This window comes from Microchirus variegatus (genome assembly GCF_963457635.1).
Source record: "Microchirus variegatus genome assembly, chromosome: 5".
NCBI classification, from domain to species: Eukaryota; Metazoa; Chordata; class Actinopteri; order Pleuronectiformes; family Soleidae; genus Microchirus; species Microchirus variegatus.
Window position 1 is genome coordinate 1,129,611 of NC_139806.1, and position 21,861 is coordinate 1,151,471.

Genomic DNA, 21,861 nt, shown 5'->3' on the forward strand with positions numbered 1-21,861 from the left:
AATATACCGCCATACCGGTGTATTTGATTACAATGTTTGGAACTCTGTGCCGAGCGACACTGTTTCAGACGGAGCCCTTCAATGTTGCGCATCTAAACACGCATGGTGAGACTGCGAGGTTTGAGGTTTAAAGCACTCTGGTGTTACGTGAAGATGGATAGGACATACATGGAAAGTTCCGAAATCGAACTCCTAGTAGAACATGCTGACACAGAAGAACTCGCAGAAGCCGCGCTGCTGCTGTCTGCTTTGCCAGTGGGCGCGCTCTGCATATAAACATTTCATTAATGTTTATATATTTGTTTAAATCACTGAATGAAGCCTGTCATATTTGGGACAAGAGTCAGGACCTTAAATCACTTGCACAAAACGTTTGATCAGCACTAACCATTTGTCTGTTGTTCATTTAAACCAGTGTGCGCAGAGAGCGCGAGGGGCGGGAGAGAGAGAGAGAGTGAGCGAGTGAGGTCTGCGCTCTTGGTTATTAGTTCATTTACTTATATGTTGTGAAATATGTTTAAACTTAAATAAACTACATATACAGGTAGTTATGTCTCGTTGTATTAGTTTGTCCTGTTATTGATGTCATGCTGTCATCACCTGACAGTCTGGCTAATTGAAAGACCCCAGATGCAGCGGATGAAACGCACCGCAGATGCGAGATGCAAATACTATGCAAAATATATTTTAATATCTGTGTTTTTTTCTGTGTATTCATGACAGTAAAATAGACCATAGTTGATCTACTGCAGTAATTCTGTTCTCAACCAGTAGAAAATGCTGTGAACACCTGAAAAAAAAATAGTACCGGTACCGTGAAACCATTTGAATTTTGATAAATACAGTGATATATATTTTTGGTCATACCGCCCAGCACTAACGCCCGGACTGAAATTAGACACACTACTTTTAGGCAGGACGCCCTATAGACGCCCTATTATTTCTTCCCGTTTTCCCCCGGAAACCACCGAAACTATGTTGTGATGCACACCCCAAAACTGCGGCCAGCACCTATTAAATGCTGGAAAGTCTCTTTGCGCAATAGTTCAAAAAGAACTAGGAAGAAGCCCATGCAGCTGCAGCACAGGATCCTTCAAAGCAGCCCATGACGTGGAGACACTTCTGGTTGAGTGACATTTCACAGGAGGGATCTGAAGGCCCTTAAGCCTGTGGGCATGAGAAATGGCATCAACAACCCAATACACAAATAGAGTGTTGGATTTACGAAACCTTGCCGAAACCTCTATGTACTGTCTCAGAGCTCGAACAGGACTCCCCCGCCCCCTGACTCCAGGGCAAAGGCTTTCAAACAGAGAGGTTGGTTAACATGAAAAGCTGAAAGCCTCTTAGGGAGTAAAGAGGGGTTTGGCCATATGGTAACCCCTGATCCATCAGAACTCCAACACAAACAGTCCCCAGCAATGGACAGGGCATGAAGCTCACCAACCTGCTTTACAGACAATCAAACAAATAACAGCAACACTCACTCTCCACGTTACCGCGTGAGAGAGGCGAGGGCACCTCCACCACACTGGGCAACATTTATGGCACAGCAGCCCCCAAATATTGTCTATTCTGTAAACAGTAGATAATTTTTCCTGAAAAATAGCAATATCTTTTTAAAACAAAGGCAGAACAAATAAAATCTCAAAAGTACTTAAAGTAGGGCCCTATGATTTCCGTGTTAACGGAATCGCGGACGGAATCGCGGAATTGGCCAATAAAAACGGAATCTAATGTTAAACGCGGAATATCGCGGAAATTGACATAATGTGACTGAAATGCTGTCATCGTGAGGAGAAGGAACGTTTGTCTGGAGAAATGTTCCGGGGAACGCTCATTCGTGGCACCACCCGTGCATCTCCTCACAAACACTCACCCGGTCAGGGTTTCCCCCAGTGCGTGTTGCTTGTTTATTTACTTTATATACACTTTTTTTTTCTAAACCGCGGAACAAGCGCGATGCGCCCGCATGTAACCGGCGAGCGTCCCCTTGTCCAGGTGCCGATTGAAACCCAAGTCACACCATCAAATACGCCATTATTACGGTTATATTGTTATTGTCAATAAAGATGTTATATTTAGGAATGCACCGATAATTCGGCGGCCTAAACACGGCGAGTAAACTGTGGAACATCGCCTATTAAATGCTGGAAAGTCTCTGCGCAAAAGTGAAACTTATGAACTCCCCGCGACTTTCACTTCACACCAGAGAACATTCTCTCTCTTTGAACAGTTAACTAAAGACATCGGCTCATCTGATGCATCTGTTATTCCCTTAATTGCAGAGTTGTAGGGGTAATATTGTGTGTAGAGAAACGATCCAGTCGGATACGGAGAAGCGCACGGCGCAGGAGAGGGAGAACAGTACAGAGCAGGGGCGGTGCGTAGAAATCTGTCTGCACCAGATGAGGGGGCACTACCACTTTTTTATTTATGTTAATTATTTTACTTTTAAATGTGACCAGCATTGCATGGCTTGTTTTAAGATTCACTGGCATTTACTTAATTAGGATTTAACTTAAGTCAAAACAATTGAACAATTGAGAAGTCAGTGGATTCAAGAAGAAAGTTGCATTTCAGTGGACATTTTATTCACTGACACAAAAAGCACACATTCTATGGTGGTAAAGTAAGTATAAAAGGATAAAAAAACAGAATAAAAAAAAATAAAACGGAAAAAACGGAATTCTAAAACATTAAAACGGAAAAAACGGAATTTGGAAAAAAATAAAACGGAATTTGGAAAAAAATAAAACGGATTTCATAGGGCCCTATTAAAGTGCCCATATTATACCCTATTACCCCAAGTTAAACTAGTTCCTGATGTCCTAATGAACATTTCTGTGACATGCTTTAGTCAGAATACCATAAGTATGAAGCACCATAGCAGTTCAATAACCCTGCCAAAACAGCCCTTTTCAGAACGCTCGGTTTTGTGTCTGGTCCCTTTACATGCAAATGAGACACAGGTTAACACACACCCACTGCTTCCAGGGGATTGTCGACGCCGGCTCGCTTATGCCGGCATGCTCATGCTACCATGATAACAGTTGAACGCGAACCTAACCCTGGATTTCCACTGGACGCTGGCGGCACGTCAGCGATATCGATAGGTAGCAGTTCTATTTTTGCCGTTGCTGCTGCTGAACCGCGTAAATTACAACAGAGCAGATCGCACCAGAAAGGAACTGCGACACAGACTCAAAGTAAAACATTTTCGCCCCCCTTTCAAAATAAAACACAATACGCAGGTCATATAGCCTGTCACAACTTCACATCAACATTACGTCATGACCATTGCTGCCAGGTCAACAGTCGATTAATCAGAGCGCCTCGGAGAGTCATAGGGTGAATTCCAATTCCTTGCTTAACCCTCAATCTTAACCCTCAATCTCAAAAATGCTCACTCCCGCTAGTGCAAGTGCTGTCCCGATTATCAGAAAAATTAAGTTGAGGGGCAAGTTTAAGGGCTGTATCGCCCTCAATATTGAGATTTTCTGAGACCACCCTTGGGAGCAAGGACTACCCAGAATGCATTGCGTGTTTTCACATAAGAAAGATGGCGTCGAAAGCAGCGAAGCGAGTGCGATACAAATTATGTATTTTCTTTGTTAATAGAGATATAAAAATTATGAAAACCATTGTATTATCTTAGTTTAGGCCCATATTATGGATTACTGACGTCATTGTTGCGTAACATTTATTTTTATTTTACAATCTTTTGTCAATAGCCGGCGCGCACACGCGATCGTTTGCTATAGTTTACTTTTTAACTGTCAGCTGAATATGTCCGTGGTTGTGGTATTTGTATGAGTATCATCTTATAACAAACTGACAACCTAATAACTTGACTGACAAACGGATCGTAATAAATAATTGTGACGTAAATGTGTTCTTCTTTTTTGGAGTTTACAGACTGGACGCAGCTTTTGCGTTATTCTGCCCCCCGCAGTCTGAAGACGTATCTGCATTTAAGGGGTGTTCCATTTCTAAGTGACAAAATAACCCTCAACACTTTTTGAGGGCCAGTTAAGATTAAGGGTTGAGCTTGAGGGTTAAGATTGAGGGTTAAGATAGGAATTGGAATTGGCCCTTAATGTACGACGGAAACTGATTGTTGAAGTGGAGAAATAAAAAATCATTAATGACACCAGATCAACAGTTCTTCCACATCGGAGAATGAAAATAAGCTGTGTTGTTGTTTCCTTTATACACACAGGGCCTGATTAACTAAGATTCCAAATAGAGAGCACTAAATTGCGTGCCCGAGCATAAAGACTGCGCCTGCTACTGGATTACATTTCGAGGGTGAACTCCTAAGATTGCGACCGCAATTGACTACAGGCGCAGAAGACCGCCATATTTAAATGACGATTTTGCGCTAGTCAAGGTTTGTCAACATGGAGAAAGAGCAGACTCAACGGAAGCGCAGAATGAAATTTGAAGCCACTGAACAGCAAGTACAGCTGATGTTCTGCGATGAGCAGATATCTGAGATCGAGGGATATGGCATCCTTGTTCCCTGGGTCCATAGGACCTTTTAATATTATTATTATTATTATTTTAATCCCCCGTCTGTATTTTGGATAGCTCCATCATTACCTGACGTATCAAACAAAGAAAACGAGGACTATGGATGTTGCCGTAAAAAAAAAAAGAAGGTACTGCGCTCTCCTCCTGACTCACCTGCAGCTCACTGACAGCTGCCAGGGAGCGCTCTGCTGTTTCTCTCAATATTACACATATGTCTAATTTCAATGGATGAGTGACTTTTTTGTCAATAAGTAAATAAATAAATAAAGCGGATCATCACAACGGCTTTTTAGTCCCAGTTCGTCCCTGGTTTCATCTGTGTTCATTCAGTCAGGGTGAGTTTCCATTACGCGTGCCAACAGCCTTTGATCTGACATCAGAGGTGACGGGACAATCGATATAGATGATATATCTATAGCTGATTCAGATAGTTACATTAAATAGTGATTGTTGTGATTATTTATTGCATTTAAATATGCCTGGAACTGTGGAAACCTGCCTGTGAGGTTTTGGTGACGTTTGCGCACTGTGCCGCATGCGCTTCGCTGTGCACCGAGAGTAGACCAGGTTAGAATTGGCCCGTTAAGGTAAAGCGGAGTTCCCCGTTCCTCCAATCTTAACCAGGGAACATAGGTACGACCCCTCTTTGAACCACAAACTGCAGACCGAAGTCCATACCAGTACAAACACGCATTTCTCCTCTGGATATCTTTATTTAATTTATTCAGATATACCAAATAAGAAATGAATGTGCGTCATCTGTAAACGTGTAGTTGAACCAATTCCACTTTTAAACTGGTGCAGTGTGCAACTATGTTGTACTAAGTCTCTTAATTAAAGATAGGAGTGTTTTGGGCGTTACATGAACTAAACCAGTCACAGTGTTATTACACATTCCCCTTACAAGCTAGATGCACCGGCACTTTGTTATGTTGATAGCTGGGACAGGTACATGATCATTGGTCGACCCTCTGCCTCCATCATCCCCCAGTACTCTATCATATCAACAGCTGTATCTGACAGCTTACAGTATAGACCACAGCACTGATATTAACTGAAGGAGAGCTGCTGCTGCATGTTCCAAAATGGGTAAGAATGATGTGTCTCCACATCTACATCATTGCTATGCTGTTTTAACAGAAGCATCCACTTTTTGCTGAGGGACAGGTTTGTGATTGTTGGTGGTATAAGATAGGGCTGTGTGTCTTTTTCTGTACTATAGGAGTGTGAATGTCGTTCCTTACCATCTAACATGACTCGTGTCATTCAGTCCTAACAGAGGGACTTGACTCCATCATCTCCCAGTACTCTATCTCATCAACAGCTGTATCTGACATACAGATACAGCTGAGCATAAAGTATAGGCCACAGCACTGATATTAACTGAAGGACAGTGCCCAGTGGACATAATATCCTCTTAAGATTTGAAATTAAATGGTTTAAGTGGTTTATTCTGTTATCATTTCTTGTCAATCATACAAACTTTATTTCACTTCTCAAATATTACTGTGTTTGTCTCCTATATGATATATTTAACTGAAATTTCTTATCCAAACCACCAATGATTTATAAAGGAAAATCATGAAAATTTACAGGGGTGCCCAATCTTTTGCATACCACTGTATTTCCATCATCTGTTTTTGTTGTTTCATAAAAACAAAATATACTACATATACTTAAGAGAGAAGGATCAAAGATAGACAAATATTTCTAATATCAAATCAAACTGCCTTGCCACCGCAGGCACTAATGAAATACATTGAAGTGGCTCTGTGGTGTAGTGTGAATGGATCAGTCTGTTCCTGAGTGGGATGATGATGTGCTAATAACTCTCAGCTCGTTGCTAAATCATTAGCATCACAGTCATACACAAAGCCGTGTCATTCACACATGCAATCAAGCTTTGTTGCTCTTACAACTTTTTGACCACTGCCAGTTTTTGGAGAAGGAAACTCAACCTTGTACTTCATCTTCTTGATTTCTGTCTTCAATCTTTAAAATGACAGGTACGTTCCTAATCTTTACAAATTCCCCTTGTGTGGATCTGTCAATTCAGTGTTGGTATAACTTTGTTGAAAATAATTCATAGCATCATAGCTAGAGTTACTCAAATGATCATGTTTTTCATCATGTATTATTTTAAATCAATGGTTTTTGGTCAAGACAGTGTATCATATATGTTTTCAAATGTTTCACAGAAACAGAAATTCCTCAAAAGGAAGCCACAAACTTCATTGCCTCTGGACAAGATAATGACACAGGACAAAGGTATGTTTTTAGAATAAATTATTCATTTATCAATACTGCTTGGTGTGGAAGTGGTGTATTGTTACAATATATGAAGTATGGTATAATATGTGTGACTGATACGTGTCATTGGTAAGATAAAGAGAGGGCAACACACACACGACTTGCTTTGTTTTTCCTACAGTGTTAGCAATTAAATCCCAATGTATCACTTCTGCAATGATGTATCAAAAAAGTGTTAATATTTCAGTCACAAAGACAGAGTGATTCCATGTTAAGTCAAAGCTGTGTTCGAGTTTATTCCATAGTAGGGATGCACCGATTGCTCGGCCAGTGACCGGAACCGGCCGATTTATATTATTTAAACCAGTGTGAGCAGAGATCGCGAGGCATTGTTGGCACGGGGCGGGAGAGAGAGAGAACGAGCGAGTGCGAGAAAGCGAGTGAGGTCTGCGCTCTTGGTCATTAGTTAATTTACTTATTTGTGTGATTTGCAAACAGTTTGTTTTTTTGTTGCACAGTAAATGGCATTGTCTGCCGTCAACGGGGGCGCTGTTTTAGAAATTGAATATTTTCATATAGACGTCTCCAGGGCATCAAGCCGAGGAAGGACATTGGACCTTCCATGGCGGAGTTATAAGGGTTTCGTTGTCTGTTTTTACAAACTTTCGATTCTCCACTGGTCCACAGTAACCTCACCAAGTTTGAAGGTGATTGGTCAAAAGCTCTATGACAAGTACGTTCAAATACCAAATCTAATTCTGTCTCCTGTCCCTAGGGGACGCTGTTTTCTTAATTGAATATTTTCATATAGACGTCTTCAGTGTCGGACTATCATCAATCCAAGGATGTTTGGTTCAAATCGGAACAGGATTCGCAAAGTTATGATCATAAATATAGTTTGTTCTTGTTTATAATTCTGTCACCACCAGGAGGCGCTGTTTTCGAACTTGATCGTTTTTTCGTAGTTGTCTTAAGTAACTATCGATCATGAACCACAGCAAGTTTGGTCAGATCGGACCTTCCATCTCAAAGTTATAAGAGTTTCTTTCAAAATCAGAATGTTTGGTTCCGACTTGACCTTCCATCACAAAGTTATAAGAGTTTCGTGTGTTGGGAAAACAATTTTCTGTACACTGTATAGTCCAATAGTCCTGTACACTGACAGAGGAGTCCTCCAGAGTGGCGGAAGCTTTAAAAACATGCCAGTCTGTCATAGAAAATAACAATAAGGTTGTTTTCTTTTTATATATATATTTTTTGGCTGAGCATTAGATTTGATTCATGTTTTCAGATTAGACAGAAAATCGACAGCAGTCACTCTCTCAAGAGATGAAACAGCTTAGTGAGAGCCTGTAAATCCTCCAGGTTCAATGGTTACTGCCGCTGTTGCACTGTTGACACTGAAGACAGGCTGTGGTTACATGATTAGCATGAAAGAGCTAAGAGGAGACCTGCTGTGGCTACTGATATGCACACACACAGTCCATTTTCTATAACTTCAGAGGATTTACATTTGTGGTTGTGTCAGACAATATATTCACTGCACTACACCACAGTAGTATAGTATGATAATATTTATTATATAGTGTAGTAATTTGATATTTTCAATAGAGTTGGTTAGTTATAAATAAATACAATCTGTATTTTCTTTAATTTTCTTTGTGTGTGTGTTGAGCTTGCCCAATTTACACCAAAACAATACAATTTACTGTTTTGTTTTTTATAAAGAGATAAACTTAATGAGCTATTTCACCCTTGAGAAGATGAATGTCTATTAAAACGAGGTAATCTATGTTGCAGAAATGTGAAGTATTGTTTGAAGAAAGTGCCTTCTTGGCTGAGAAAGACAGAAAAAATTATTTATCGCTCATGTACACAAATGACCACAACTCCCAGAATGCACTGCGCTCGCTGCCTCACGAGAGTCTCGCTGTCTCAATTGTCACTCCTTACCTAGAGAAGCAGACACGTCCATGAACAGACAGCGTGAGTTGTGTAAACACACAAATCCCAGAGAGGAATTAGTTAGCGAATACATTACGGATCTGCAAATCACACAGGGTTGTTTTATATGGTGCTAAATTGTACTGGGATGTGCAGTAAAAAAAAGGAAAGGACAAGCAGTTAGTTCCCATTATTTTCCGGTACATGCCGGAAAATAAGCTAAGTTATGCTAAGCTTGCTTTCGAGAAGACCCTGAAGAAAAAAGCTGGAAACTCGTGTTCATGGTTCATTTCCAGCGGGAAGACGGCACTGAGGTAAGACTGACGCTAATACTCCTCTATTTCTGCTCATCGTACCATGTAATATAGTTGTCAGCAGTAAATCGACAACATTGTCAAAGTAATATTTGATAAACAATTATATACACATAAACTGTTTGCAAAGTAAACCCACCTTGCTTTCGCTGGAGAATAATGTCAGTGTTACCCAAATGTTTTATTGTTATTGTTATTCAGTAATTGTATTCCTTGTCCATTACAGATGAAGCCTGGTTAAATCAAGTCTGGTTAAATCAAGTCTTGGACCACTCTACGTGTTTCATTATTTATTTTTTGTTTGCATATTGTGTTAGACATGCTTTTATATTTGGCTCCTTGTTTATTTTAATGTGCACCCTTAAATATGATGGTCAAACATTTTCCTTTGTGAATAATAAAGTTATTTTTTCCACTGAATAGTTTTGTTAGATTACTATACTAGACAAGTTAGATTTACACAATAAAAATGATGCAGTTACACAAGTAGCTGTAATTCTGAAGTGGTTATCAACCATTTTCTCCAAATTAAATCAGTTTTCATCTTATAATATTCTAACGGAGGAACACTCAGGGCTAGAAAATAAACCACGACATACATTAATTTAAATGTTTAATATTAATAATCATAAAAAGAAAAATCAGACTTATTATAGCTCATCGTGAGCCTCAACAGTCTTCATAGATAAAGTACTGGAGTATCTTCTTCTGACAACACAGGCAGGTAAAACAAGACGATCGTCTTTCCCCAGTCTCTCTGGATCCACTCCACCAAGTGACAGTAAGCTGTTAGGTGATATTACTGTCTGCAAAACAATGAGCACTGTCAAAATAATTTAGTAAAAGGATGGAAGTTGGAGCCAGCTCAGGAATTAAACAAGAGTTTATTCTTGTACAAGAAGCGAAATCGCAAAGCAACATGCAGGTCCTATTACCCTGTGAAGACTGCTAGAACAATGGAAAATCTCTCTAGTTAACTGTCTTGTGGGTGTGTTCTCTGACTTAACGACCCCCCCACACAAACAAAGTAGGACAAAAGAAGATTCCCCCCGCCCAGGGGGAAGAGGGGGAAATCAGGTAGACATCCCTCAGGGAAAGGGGAAGATAAGGAATTTTATGACCCAACCACTGTCGCCATCTGTAGTAAAACAATAGCAAATGGTCGCTTGATCTTAGGTCACTACAGGTCATACTTTTACATTTATATAATATTAATACAACATTTCCGTAACAAGCACAACGTTAGCGAATCAAAGTATCTGTTCTTACAGTAGCATAGATGTAAATTAACTGTAAAGATGCTAATGTTAGCTCAGCTGGCGTTACATATAAACATGGACAAATGTGGTCGTAAAAATAAATATAAAACAAAATACTCACTTTATACTCAGACCGCCGTTTATCCCATTTCCTTCATACACCAGGCCGGCTCCCGCTGCCACCATTGCCTGCCCGGCCGACTTCCTCCACATGCAGGCTCCGGCCGGGTCTAGAGCAACTAGAGGCCATAGCAGTGCGAGTGCTCGCTTCTACCGAGTTGTTCAAGACCCGGCCAGTGCCAGGCCAAAGTGCGTGCAGTTCCTCTCTGCTGCGGCATGTCGAGTTGTTCTCCAGGTTCTCCAGGTACCCGGTTCTGGCGACGGGCACCGCCAAAAAGCAGGTATTTTCCCTCGCAGTCATATCAGTTTAAAAATTACATTCTCTCATTGTCTTCTCAGCTTACAAGACCAAATTAAAGAAAGCCAGAGCCGTTCGTAACTTTTATGAAAGATGGCGGACATCTGGGAATGAAGTCTCGTCCCCCTATGGGTGAGTCTAAAATGTGCAGAACTAGTGTTCTAGTTCAAATCTTGTATTAACGTTTTGGCCACCAATGACGTAAAATGTCATTTGACGTCATCAGTGGCAAACGCAATTAACATTTTTTTAGAAATCAGGAGAAAACTGAGGGAGGGAGGCACATTTAAAAAATAAATAAATAAAAAAATACTACTATTAATACTAATCAGACCCATTGGTCCGGCCCTGCAGCGATGGGAACAAAAGTAATGGGACAATTGACTGAAAAGCTATTTCATGGACAGGTGTGGGCTATTCCCTCATTATGTCATGTACAATTAAGCAGGTAAAAGGAGATGATATGGAGTTGATTCCAGGAGTGACTTGCATTTGGAATCTGTTGCTGTTAACTTTCAATATGAGATCCAAGGCGCTGTCACTGTTAGGCTGAAAAATCAAAACAAACCCATCAGAGAAATAGCAAAAACAACTGTTTTGAACATTCTTAAAGAGATATTTCACCGTTTAAAAAATGAATGTCTATTAAAACTGGGTCATCTATGGAGTAGAAATGTGAAATAATATTTGAAGAAAGTGCATTCTTGGCCGAGAAAGGCAGAACAATTTATTTTTTGCTCATGTACACAAACGACAACAACTCCCAGAATGCACTGTGCTCGCTGCCCCGCGAAACTGTGTCACTGATGCTGCTGAAATGAAGCAGAGTGAAATTACAGAGGTTTTTATTAAAGAGATGTCTTGGCGTTCTCTCTTTTGGCACAGCTTGGCACCATCACAATTTCTTAGGTACCAAATTATCAAAAACCCATTTAATTTTATTTAGTTTATTTTTAGTCACTATTGGTCTAAAAAGAACTTGTTTTGAAAAAAAAATAATATGATAACTCGCTGTAAATGGATGCTCCCTGTGCGGTGCGTGATAACAACTCTGTGACCCTGCAGCATCTTCAGTTACGCAGCGCCATAGCTCTGGCTTACCTTGGTCAATTAGGGTGATTGACAGCTCGTTCAAATGCGTGTAAATCACTTCATTAGCAAGTCAAAAGGGCATAAATGCATATGACGCATTTTACAAAACTAACTAGACAAACACATACATACATACGTGTGTGGTGTGTGTGTGTGTGTGCGTGTGTGTGTGTGTATACACATAATATTTGAAGAAGATATGGTCATTTGAATGTAGGCACTCCTCAAACTGCTTTAGGGAGAATTTTAGCCTCATCACATTTACATAGCACAACCCCCTCCTGGTCCAAGCTGTGAGTGAAACCACACCTCTCTGTATGAGCACAGGTACAATTGTTGTGAGCTACACTGCTACACAGAACAATGCAAAACAAACTGGACATAATATCCTCTTAAGATTTGAAATGAAATAACTTCAAAAATATAGGAAGGGGGGGGGGTGGCTTATTCTGTTATAATTTCTTGTACTTACACTTTTGTAGTCATAAAGTGGTATGCAAGTTTGGGCACCCCTGTAAATCTTCTATTATATATCTTATATTCCTTTATAAATCATTGGTTTCTGTTGTTTCATGAAAACAAAATATACTATATATACTTGAGAGAGAAGGATCAAAGATAGACACATATTTCTAATATCAAATCAGACACTAATGAAATACATTGAAGTGGCTCTGTGGTGTAGTGTGGATGGATCAGTCTGTTACTGAATGAGCTGATAATGTGCTAACTCTCAACTCGTTGTTAAATCATTAGCATCACAGGCGATACAATACAAAGCTGTGTCATTCACGCATGATTCAAGCACATGAGCACATGTTTGTGCTGAAGCTAGCGAATAACAATAACAAGAAAAAACCTCCCTGTATGTGACTGAACACTAGTGGCACACGTTACGTAGATGAAAACTCACCATAAGGAGATAGAGCAGTGCTGGCGTCACGTCATCATCTCAGACAACTATATGTCTGTCCTGCTCTCTTTCAGCCGCTGAATAATCCGTCTGTTTACTGTTTTTGTGACGATTAAGTCTGCTAACACGTTAGCATAAAGATCGCTAGCTTAAAATGCTTAAAACATTTTGGTGCGTAGGTGTAATAGTGCTAGCATTTCAGTTCACATTGTTTAAAACGGACTTTTGCAAAATTATAATAATAACTTTTAAAACTTAAAAAAAATACACAACCTGGAACATTTTTAACCATATGCATGAAAAAATTAAAAAGATATGCTAAAAAGTAAAAGTCAAAAACACAAAAAGGTGTCTAGGTGTGTTAGTGGGTTAATGATCTTATGTTAATATATTATTATTAATTAATTACAAAGTACACTTACTACTTATCAAAGGGGAAAAACTAGGCAGAGGGCAGTTCCAGAATTTACAGTTTATGCATCTTTTTTATTATTATTTAAATTCTATGTACAAAAAATTATGCATTGAAAAACATTAAATAAAATTTCACATTTTGTGTTGTTTTGCACAATTCTATTTTTTTACTTTTCATCTCTACTGTAAATGCTTATTGGAGAGGACACCTTTAATTGTGACAGACCTTTTAATACAGGACCTATACAAGAATTTAACACAACACTTTTACATATTTTGCATGGCCAAAACAATCACAAACTAAATTAAAATGACATTACATCATTCTAAAAGAAAAATCAAAAAATTTAGATCAGGAGTTTGCTTTACTAGTGAAAACATAACATGTACAAATAGAAACAAAATCTAAATTAGATCTTCATTCAACTAGTCATAATTAGTGATAACAGTATTGATATTGGCCCTGAAAAACCAATACCCATCGACCCCTAGTACCTAGCATGTATGGGTTTCCTTGTAACCCACAGTGACTCCATAAACAGTGCCATACACATCAGGAGACATAGTCCGCAGGTGTTGAATTATTAACAACCACACAGCGCTAAGAGGTTCATGTGATCCGCTGCCAGCTGCATCACCTGGCTACTACAGTATTCCACCTCCCTACTTACTTACCCGCGTGAAGTAACAGTAACAATACTCAGTCAACAATACAGTCAGTAGTCACTATTCACTTACTTTCAATTTGAATTTGAATTTTATTTAGGATATCCCCTTGAGATGCAGCATCTCGTTTTCGAGGGGGTCCCAACACAGATACATATACATTAAAATAATTCACAACAAACATAAAACACACTGCTCTACCTCACAAAAATAGTGCTCACACACATAGGCCTGTCGCGATATTCAATAAATCAATTAATCGCACGATAATTAAAGTTAGCTCGATCATTTTTCTGGCCGCGATAAATGCCATTTGCATGCTTTTTTGTTTTCCCCGTCTTTCTCTCTCTCCCTCTCTCTCTCGGGTCCTAAAGTGTGTGAAATTTGATGTAGTATGCATGCCAGGTGGCTAGGTGGCACTGTAAAGCACTGCCATACAACAACACCAGGAGCGCGCGCATGCGCTGAAACCCTTCTACTTCTCTCTAGTAGCGCAGAGTAGCCCACAGTCGAAAACCAAAACATTGACTCGGCGTAATTGCTGAAATGACTCCTGGATAGGTATCAGAGCAGCTAAGGCGACTTGAATGTGCGACTGATGGATTCTAATCCACATGTTTGTTGTTTGTCTGTACTGCACATGGTTCTGACGTCAGCGTACAGGAGGATAGCCAGCGTGACGACGCTGAAGTTGGCACCACATTCGCCCCCGGTTCTCTTTAGAACAACAATATTATCGATTATCGCAATAATTTCTGAGACAATTTATCGTCCAGCAAAATTTGTTATCGTGACAGGCGTACACACACATAGACATAACATCACTGCATTACAATACAACATCAGGAGCAACAGAATGTCACATAGTGTTGTGTCGGTCATGAATGATTCGTTCGAAAGAACGGCTTCAAGTGATTCAGTACACTCAAATTAACTGCCAACCCTATCACTAATGTCATGTAAAGTTTGAATAAGGTATTAAAACAACTAACGAGACAAAAACTGTATCAAAAACATGAACAGCTTGTTTGTAATTGGGAAAATATATTTGATCTAAAGATTAAAAAAAGAGGTGATGGACTTTGAAGAGGAAGGAAGATTATTCCAATCAGATGGGGCTTTGAACTTGAAAGACCTGCGACTGATTTCTTTATGGATTCTAGTAGAGATCTTCCGATACCATTTTTTCCCTCCCGATACTGATTCCGATACTTGTGCTGTGGGTATCAGTAGATACCGAGTACCGACACCAATACCAATGTGTTATAATTTTCATTCTTTTAAAAAAGAAATCATACTACACCTGCATGACTGTAATATAATTATCATTGTGGTGATGCCTGGCTCAGGTTAAACCCTTTTAAAAACATGAATGAATACAGCAAATGAAAGCCATTTATATTTTAAATTATTTTTAAATTGAACAGTATAAAACAGTAGTGCAACAGCAAGTTAACTAAATAAATCTAGAAATAAATTCCTTTGATAAAACTTAAGTGCTGCCGCTAAAGTAGACATATTATACCTTATTTCTCCAAGTGAACCTAGTTCCCTGGTGTCCTAATGAACATGTCTGTGACATGCTATGGTCAAAATACCTTAAGGATGAAGCACCACAGCAGGTCAGTCCCCCTGCCAAAACAGCCCTAGATATTGAGTTGTATACTTGCTGTGCTTATTCTTCCCTTTGTGTCATTTAGAGCAAATTAGAGCAAACAACAGGTCAAATTGAAGCAGCAGAAGATCAGTGATTGGCTTAGATTTGAGAGTAAATTGGATTAAGTGGTAGGAGAAGGTGGAGTGCACACTGCTAACCCTTTAATTCACTGTGTGAGGGGAAGAAACCAAGTAGAGGGAGAAAGGAGCAGCAGCACTTCCTGTCCAGGAATCCAGATTAGTCAGCAGCAGAGGAATGTGGCCTAGCTGCTTCAGCACACCGTCATGTAAACAAACACAATACCTTCAATACCTTTATACTGCAACTGTTTACTCTAGATTACATGATTCACTCAAGACAGAAAAACATACCAATATCACAGATTTTAACATAAATTAAGTGAAAGGTAACTGGGCTTGTAACTGGAGAGTTGCCAGTTCATATCGTTAAATGTCAGGTTGTATATCTATATGTCTACATGGATACAAGTAATTGGAATAAAAGCATATAAAAAAATAATAATATGTAATGCTGCTCTGAAAACCCCTGATTTAATACAGTCCATTTGGAAACAAATTTCATTCAGAACAAGAGGGCTGGTATATGCCGATCAGCATTCCGATCGGTGTTCACATAAACAGTTGATCCAATCAGATACCAGGTACTATCGCTAATGGAATAGCAAAATAACCATGCCATCGCACTAGTGGAAACATGCCAAAAGCAATTTTTTTACTTTAACTTGAGGACATATTCAGACCAGCGACAATTCATGCACACATACACATTGCCCTGTCTGTAATATAGGAACAATCTGGCTTTTTCCAAATATTGCAGGGGACATCCATACGCGCAAACCTTCGTCCTTGGGCAATGTGCTGTGAGAGGTGAGCTAGAGTGAACAAACGGATTTTTACGGGCATCACAGCTGAGCAGAAATATCGCTGCGAGTCACAGAGGAGATGAGACAGAGAGAGAGAGGGCAGGTGATGCTCCAACAACACAGAAGTGCAGTGTCCCCACCAGTCGTGTAATCAAACCTATGCCCTTGGTCTAGTTGCCAGACTCTTACAATATTATTTAGAGACTTCCCTTGTACGAGGCGCCTGGTGTACGAGGTGTACAGCTGGTATGCAATTATGAATCTTTAAGTACTATTCATGTACACACCCACATTTATAAACATAGGGCCCAAAAGATACCAAAATTCCCCTTTAAAATAACTTGTTGATGGTTGAAAGACAAGGAACACAGACTTGTTCTAAGTCCATGAGTAACTGAAGGAGGCCAGATTAAAAATTGGCCAGATCAAAAACTGCTAGAAAAGTTTGAAGGGCTCATACTACAGAGCTAAAATTCACAACCGCAAAAGTGGTTCTGACTCAGCAACTTTATAGAATATATCCAATAATCATCACCAAATGGCATGTCTTTCGTATAGGAATATGAACTCACATGAATTGAGAAAAGTACTGTATTAGTCTAATTCCACTTCTGACTTCCTGGACAGAAAACAGTATAGTAGTAGTAGTACTAGGAAGTGACAAATAAGAGATCTATAGGATTATATAACTTCTGACTTTGCACTTCAGACATGACATGAAATTAAAAATCCTTATCACACCTTTATTTACACACGAGATGTAGAGGAGCTATTTTGACAGAAAGGTCAAATATGACACATTGCCTGCATCATCTCAACTAGGGCTGAACGATTTATCGTTTTCTGATCGAAATTGCGATTTCAAAGCTGCGTTTTTTTGCAGTGCTCCTGACTGATCCACAGGCTTTTTGCCAGCAGGGCATCCAGAAAAATCGCAATTAGAAAAAAATGTGTAAAATCTAAAAATCGTTCAGCCCTATTCTCAACCCTTTATGCTGTCATACGCCAGGAAATGGGGATACATGCAATTTTCATTACTTACGTTTCTTGTTGTTAGCTTCTTTATTGACATATGTTTATACTTTCTTGTCATACGTCAATTTATTTTTATTATTATTTGTTAAGTGGCTCCACGTGTGACTCTGATAGATTTGCTCTCTCTGAGTGCTTCAAAGATGTGGTTTCTGCTATTGACTGATATTTCATAAAAAGGCCAGGTATTGACAGAGAGATAAATGCTCCAAGCCATAATTTTAGCAGTCAGCAGAATCCTCATATCCAGGTTTCTAATCCATTTGTTTAAAGCATTTATCCAAATCAATTACAGCAGCAGGCCTCATCAGCATCCCACATCCCATCAATGGGAGACCCCTCTCAGTATGTTTCTGACAATAAACCAAAACACTACCCTTGCCATTTCTGTGATTTTATACATTGTAATGTGTATCACATCTTCTTCTCCGTTTTTTGGTGTGGCGTAACAGTGCTACATATAGTCTTGCCATTATGTGCTACGGTGTTTTGACTCTTTGATTTTGGGGGGCTTCATGTAGATAGAGGCATTTGCTGAAACGAAGCCATGTTTAGGGGAAACTTTTTTCAAAATTACAAAGAAAAATATTGTTAATGTTTTATTATAGTTTCATGTGGATATGGTGTATGGCTCCATTTCAGTCCCTGCACAATAGGGATTTATCTAATCAGCCATTTGCAACAGTTGGGAGGCTGTGTCTAAGCCTCAGCTGAGAATGGAGCCTGGGTATAAACTTAACCATCTCTCATGTGAGCCGGCCTCGCTCTGTCTGGATTATTGTCAAAGACATTAGTGGAGCCTAATGCAACCCGCAGCCATATAGGCCCCGTGCTCCACTACTGCCCATTGATTTGACTAGCTGGGAGAAAACAACTGGATTACATAATTCATGTGACTGGAAGTTACTTTTGTAATGACGGTGAAGTGGAAGAAGCGGCATAATAAATGAAAGTGTGTGCAATCAGTTCATTTTTTCCCCTGGATCACTTTATCTTATGGGAAATCTATAGCGCTGCCAAAAATATAACTGACTCTAAAACGGATATTTTTTCTAGGGATGACAAATATTTTATATCACTCTCTGTGAACAAACTGTAAAACAGCAGCAGTCATTTGCTACAGTACGTTTACATGTGCAAAATTTCTTCACTCTGAAAAGATTCTCCATGTCTGAGTCCAAAAAATCTGAAATATTGCTACAAAGAGCACTTGACATATGGAAATCAGCCCTTTAAACCGTTACTATACCAATCAGATTATGTATTAAAGTTATAACTTTGTCTCTTGTTTTTTGTTTGTGTTCAATTGTATGGTATGGTTGATAATATCAATAACGTTTTGAAATTAAGGCTTTTCATTCCCTTTTAAAAATTAAGAATGTGAATAAAAATGACAAAGATTGGTAGTGGTTTATAGAATCCTGCCACGTTTAATTGTTGTAAAGAAAAATATGACTATTATTTCAAAGAAATTGGGAAATACACTTTGTTTCCCAATGAGCTATCGCCAATGTAACTTACTCGTACGTTTATGCTTGGGTGGAATCTGAAACCAACTGAATACATAAGTATACACATACATATGTGTGTATGTGTGTGTATATAAAAGCGTGTAAATTGACGGATTTTGCACGTTGCAAGACATTGATTGTGTAAAAGTAAACTCACATATCTGCTGATGAGGGTCCGCAGAGTGCTTAAGTCCATGCCCATCCTGTTCCCCTTTATTTCCGCTCCTTCCTCACTTATCTTGTGTCGTGGAGGATTAGCTGCTTTTTAAATCTCCTCCTCTGGCCATGACTGTATCTGTCCACTCGTGTTCGTAGTTTTAAAACCACATTGTTGTTTGTAAACAAGGTCCTCAGGCTGTGAGAGAGTGTTCTTCTTACTGCTGGAGTTCGACAGCAGTTTTCAGGACGTTCAAGCAGGTAGAGACAAGTGCGCTCCTCCTCCTCCCTCTCTCTCGCTCTGTCTCTCTCTCTCTGTTTCTCTATCTGTCTGTCTCTGTCTCTCCGCCTCCCCCGCGATCTCCTGCGCGTTCACCAATAAAATCCTCTTGTCTTGCGCCGGAGGCCAAAGGAGCTTTTCATTCGACTACGTCACAGGGAGCCAGGTGGTGGTCTTGACTTGAAGTGAACGCAAGCCTACTCTGTAGTTTTTGTGGGCGTAAACGTGGGCGTGGATGTATGCAAATTTAGACATTCTCCGAGGACGGCGCGCGACCTACAATCATGCATGGGAGCCTTGTTTGTACTCGGGCGTGTGAAGCGGCGCGGGGCTCCGCAGACTGTGCGCGTAGGGGCTTTTATGCTCAGGGCGTTGTTCATGGGAGTATTGCAACGGCAGGGGGCGTGCAACCAAAATATTCAACATGTGTTGCCAGGCTGTCTAGTAACAGTAGATAACAACAACTTTCCGCATATCACTTACATTGGTCTCAAAATTACTGTCGGTCTCTCTGTTTCACCTATTGGGACAGACATCCCAGCTCCACCAGAATCACCAGGAGGGCTTTGGCAACACTTTACAATAAGGGTCCCTTAATTAATGTTAATTTGTACATTATTAAGCAGTTAACTGCTAATTAACTTAATAATATATATTAACAATCATTATTATGTATTACTTAGCATTAGTTAACATATTAGTTGATGCATTAATAAGCAGTTAATTAATGTTTACTCCTCATAATGAGTTAATAAAATGTAAGCATTAATAAAAGTTTAATATTGTAACTAGTTATTAGGTATGCATTACTCCGCATTAATACAAATTGTTTGCAGTGAATAAGCATTACATAACAGCTAACTAATACATCTTCTAATCATTCACCATATAGCATGTTACCTGGATGAGCATTAACAAACTTCTTAATTAATCTTAATTAATCATTTACCAATGCTGTGCATGTCATCATGTAGCCCTTACCTAACCTTGTGTAAGGTATTACTACATTAGTAACCTGACCTAACCATTAGTTAACCATTACTGGATGCTTTTTGGACCCTTATTGTAACGTGTAAACATGTATCCCTTAGGAAATGCATAGCAGTTGTAAATAATATAATAATATTAAATATTCATCAGTCCAAAATACTGATAAAATCCATTCATACAAACAAGAAAGAAAAAAAACGCATCATGGCTGAGGCCAAAGTGGATGGATGAAGACTAGTGCACAGGAGGATCCACCAAAGGAAAACAACAAAATCACTGGGCACACGTGTCACTCTCTCAGTAAAGAAAACCCACAAGACAAGACGGGAGGATGCCACTACCAGGTCACCAGCACCACCACAGCATCTGAAAAGGGAGGAGAACAACATATTAGTGGGGTTGCACACACTCAAAAAAAGAAAAACTCAGAGCCTAAGAAAACTATAAGACTGGGGCAGGTCACGGCTTAAACAACCAATATATAAATTAACAATTGTCCAATATGAGGAAGTTAAAGAAAATAAAACAAAACTCAATGATCTAATATACAAAACAAATCCCTGAATTAACTGGACAAAGCAGCAGTGGCCCAATGAGGTGGTTACAGTAACACTTAATCAAGAAAAACATCAGCATCGGCTAAGTACACTAAAATTAATACTGTTGCATTTTACAATATACCCTTTGAGCAGCAACCAACACTCACAAGAGAAAGGGGAAAAAGGGCTCTAGGCAGCCGCCAACATTAACCTGTGACCACGCTAGCATATGCCACCTAGTAGCACCAACCATAGAGATATGAAACTTACCACCGCCAAAACAACCACAGCAGAGCACGGAGCAGCATACAACCAGTCACCCTACAACACAACGCAATTGCCTTAAACATAACAACCAAAAGAAATGACCAGCAAGGTGAAGCAGCGTGCTGCCATACCTGTCGGGAACGCGGCCTCTGACCCGGAAGTGACACAGGTTAAGATGAGAGCAGAGGAAGAACCGGTGCTGTGGGCGAACTACGGCTTTTCTACTGTATACTGTATTTCATTCCAAATAAACACCATTAGTAAATGAGTAATACTAATATATTAACTAATGTGTTAATTAATGTTGAGTTATGCATATATAATGATAACTAATTACAATCAAACTTAAAACTAAACTTTTATTCATGCTTAAAAATGTATTAACTAGTTTTGAGTAGTAAACATTAATTAACTGCTTATTAATGCATTAACTAATGCTAAGTAATACATAATAATGATTGTTAATATATAATTAAACAGTTAATTAATGTTTAATAATGTACTAACTAGCATTAATTAAGGGACCCTTATTGTAAAGTGTTTCCAGGGCTTTTCCCCCTGGGTCACCACTCTTTCTATTGGCTCGTCTTTTGCCCCGTTTTTTCACGTCCTACGGCAAAAAACATAGCCTTTTTGTAACGTGGTAGCAATCTCCTTCCATGAATATAAGACCATTTGACTGTCTTGGTGCTCTCCGACAGAAGAGCCATACAAATGGGTGTACAAGTGGACCTGCGCCT

The 21,861-nt window shown here is 39.4% G+C and overlaps 1 protein-coding gene across 1 annotated transcript in view; it reads right to left on the minus strand.

Annotated features, from left to right (window-relative positions):
- The window catches only part of LOC310926689 (phospholipid-transporting ATPase IH-like), a 182,482-nt gene extending 163,228 nt beyond the window's left edge, over positions 1 to 19,254 (minus strand). Inside the window, exon 1 of the mRNA XM_083888875.1 lies at positions 19,047 to 19,254. Within this exon, the coding sequence (XP_083745001.1) occupies positions 19,047 to 19,091 (45 nt within the window). The 5' untranslated portion in view covers positions 19,092 to 19,254. The remainder of the gene's footprint in view (positions 1 to 19,046) is intronic.
- Between the last annotated feature and the right edge of the window lie 2,607 nt (positions 19,255 to 21,861).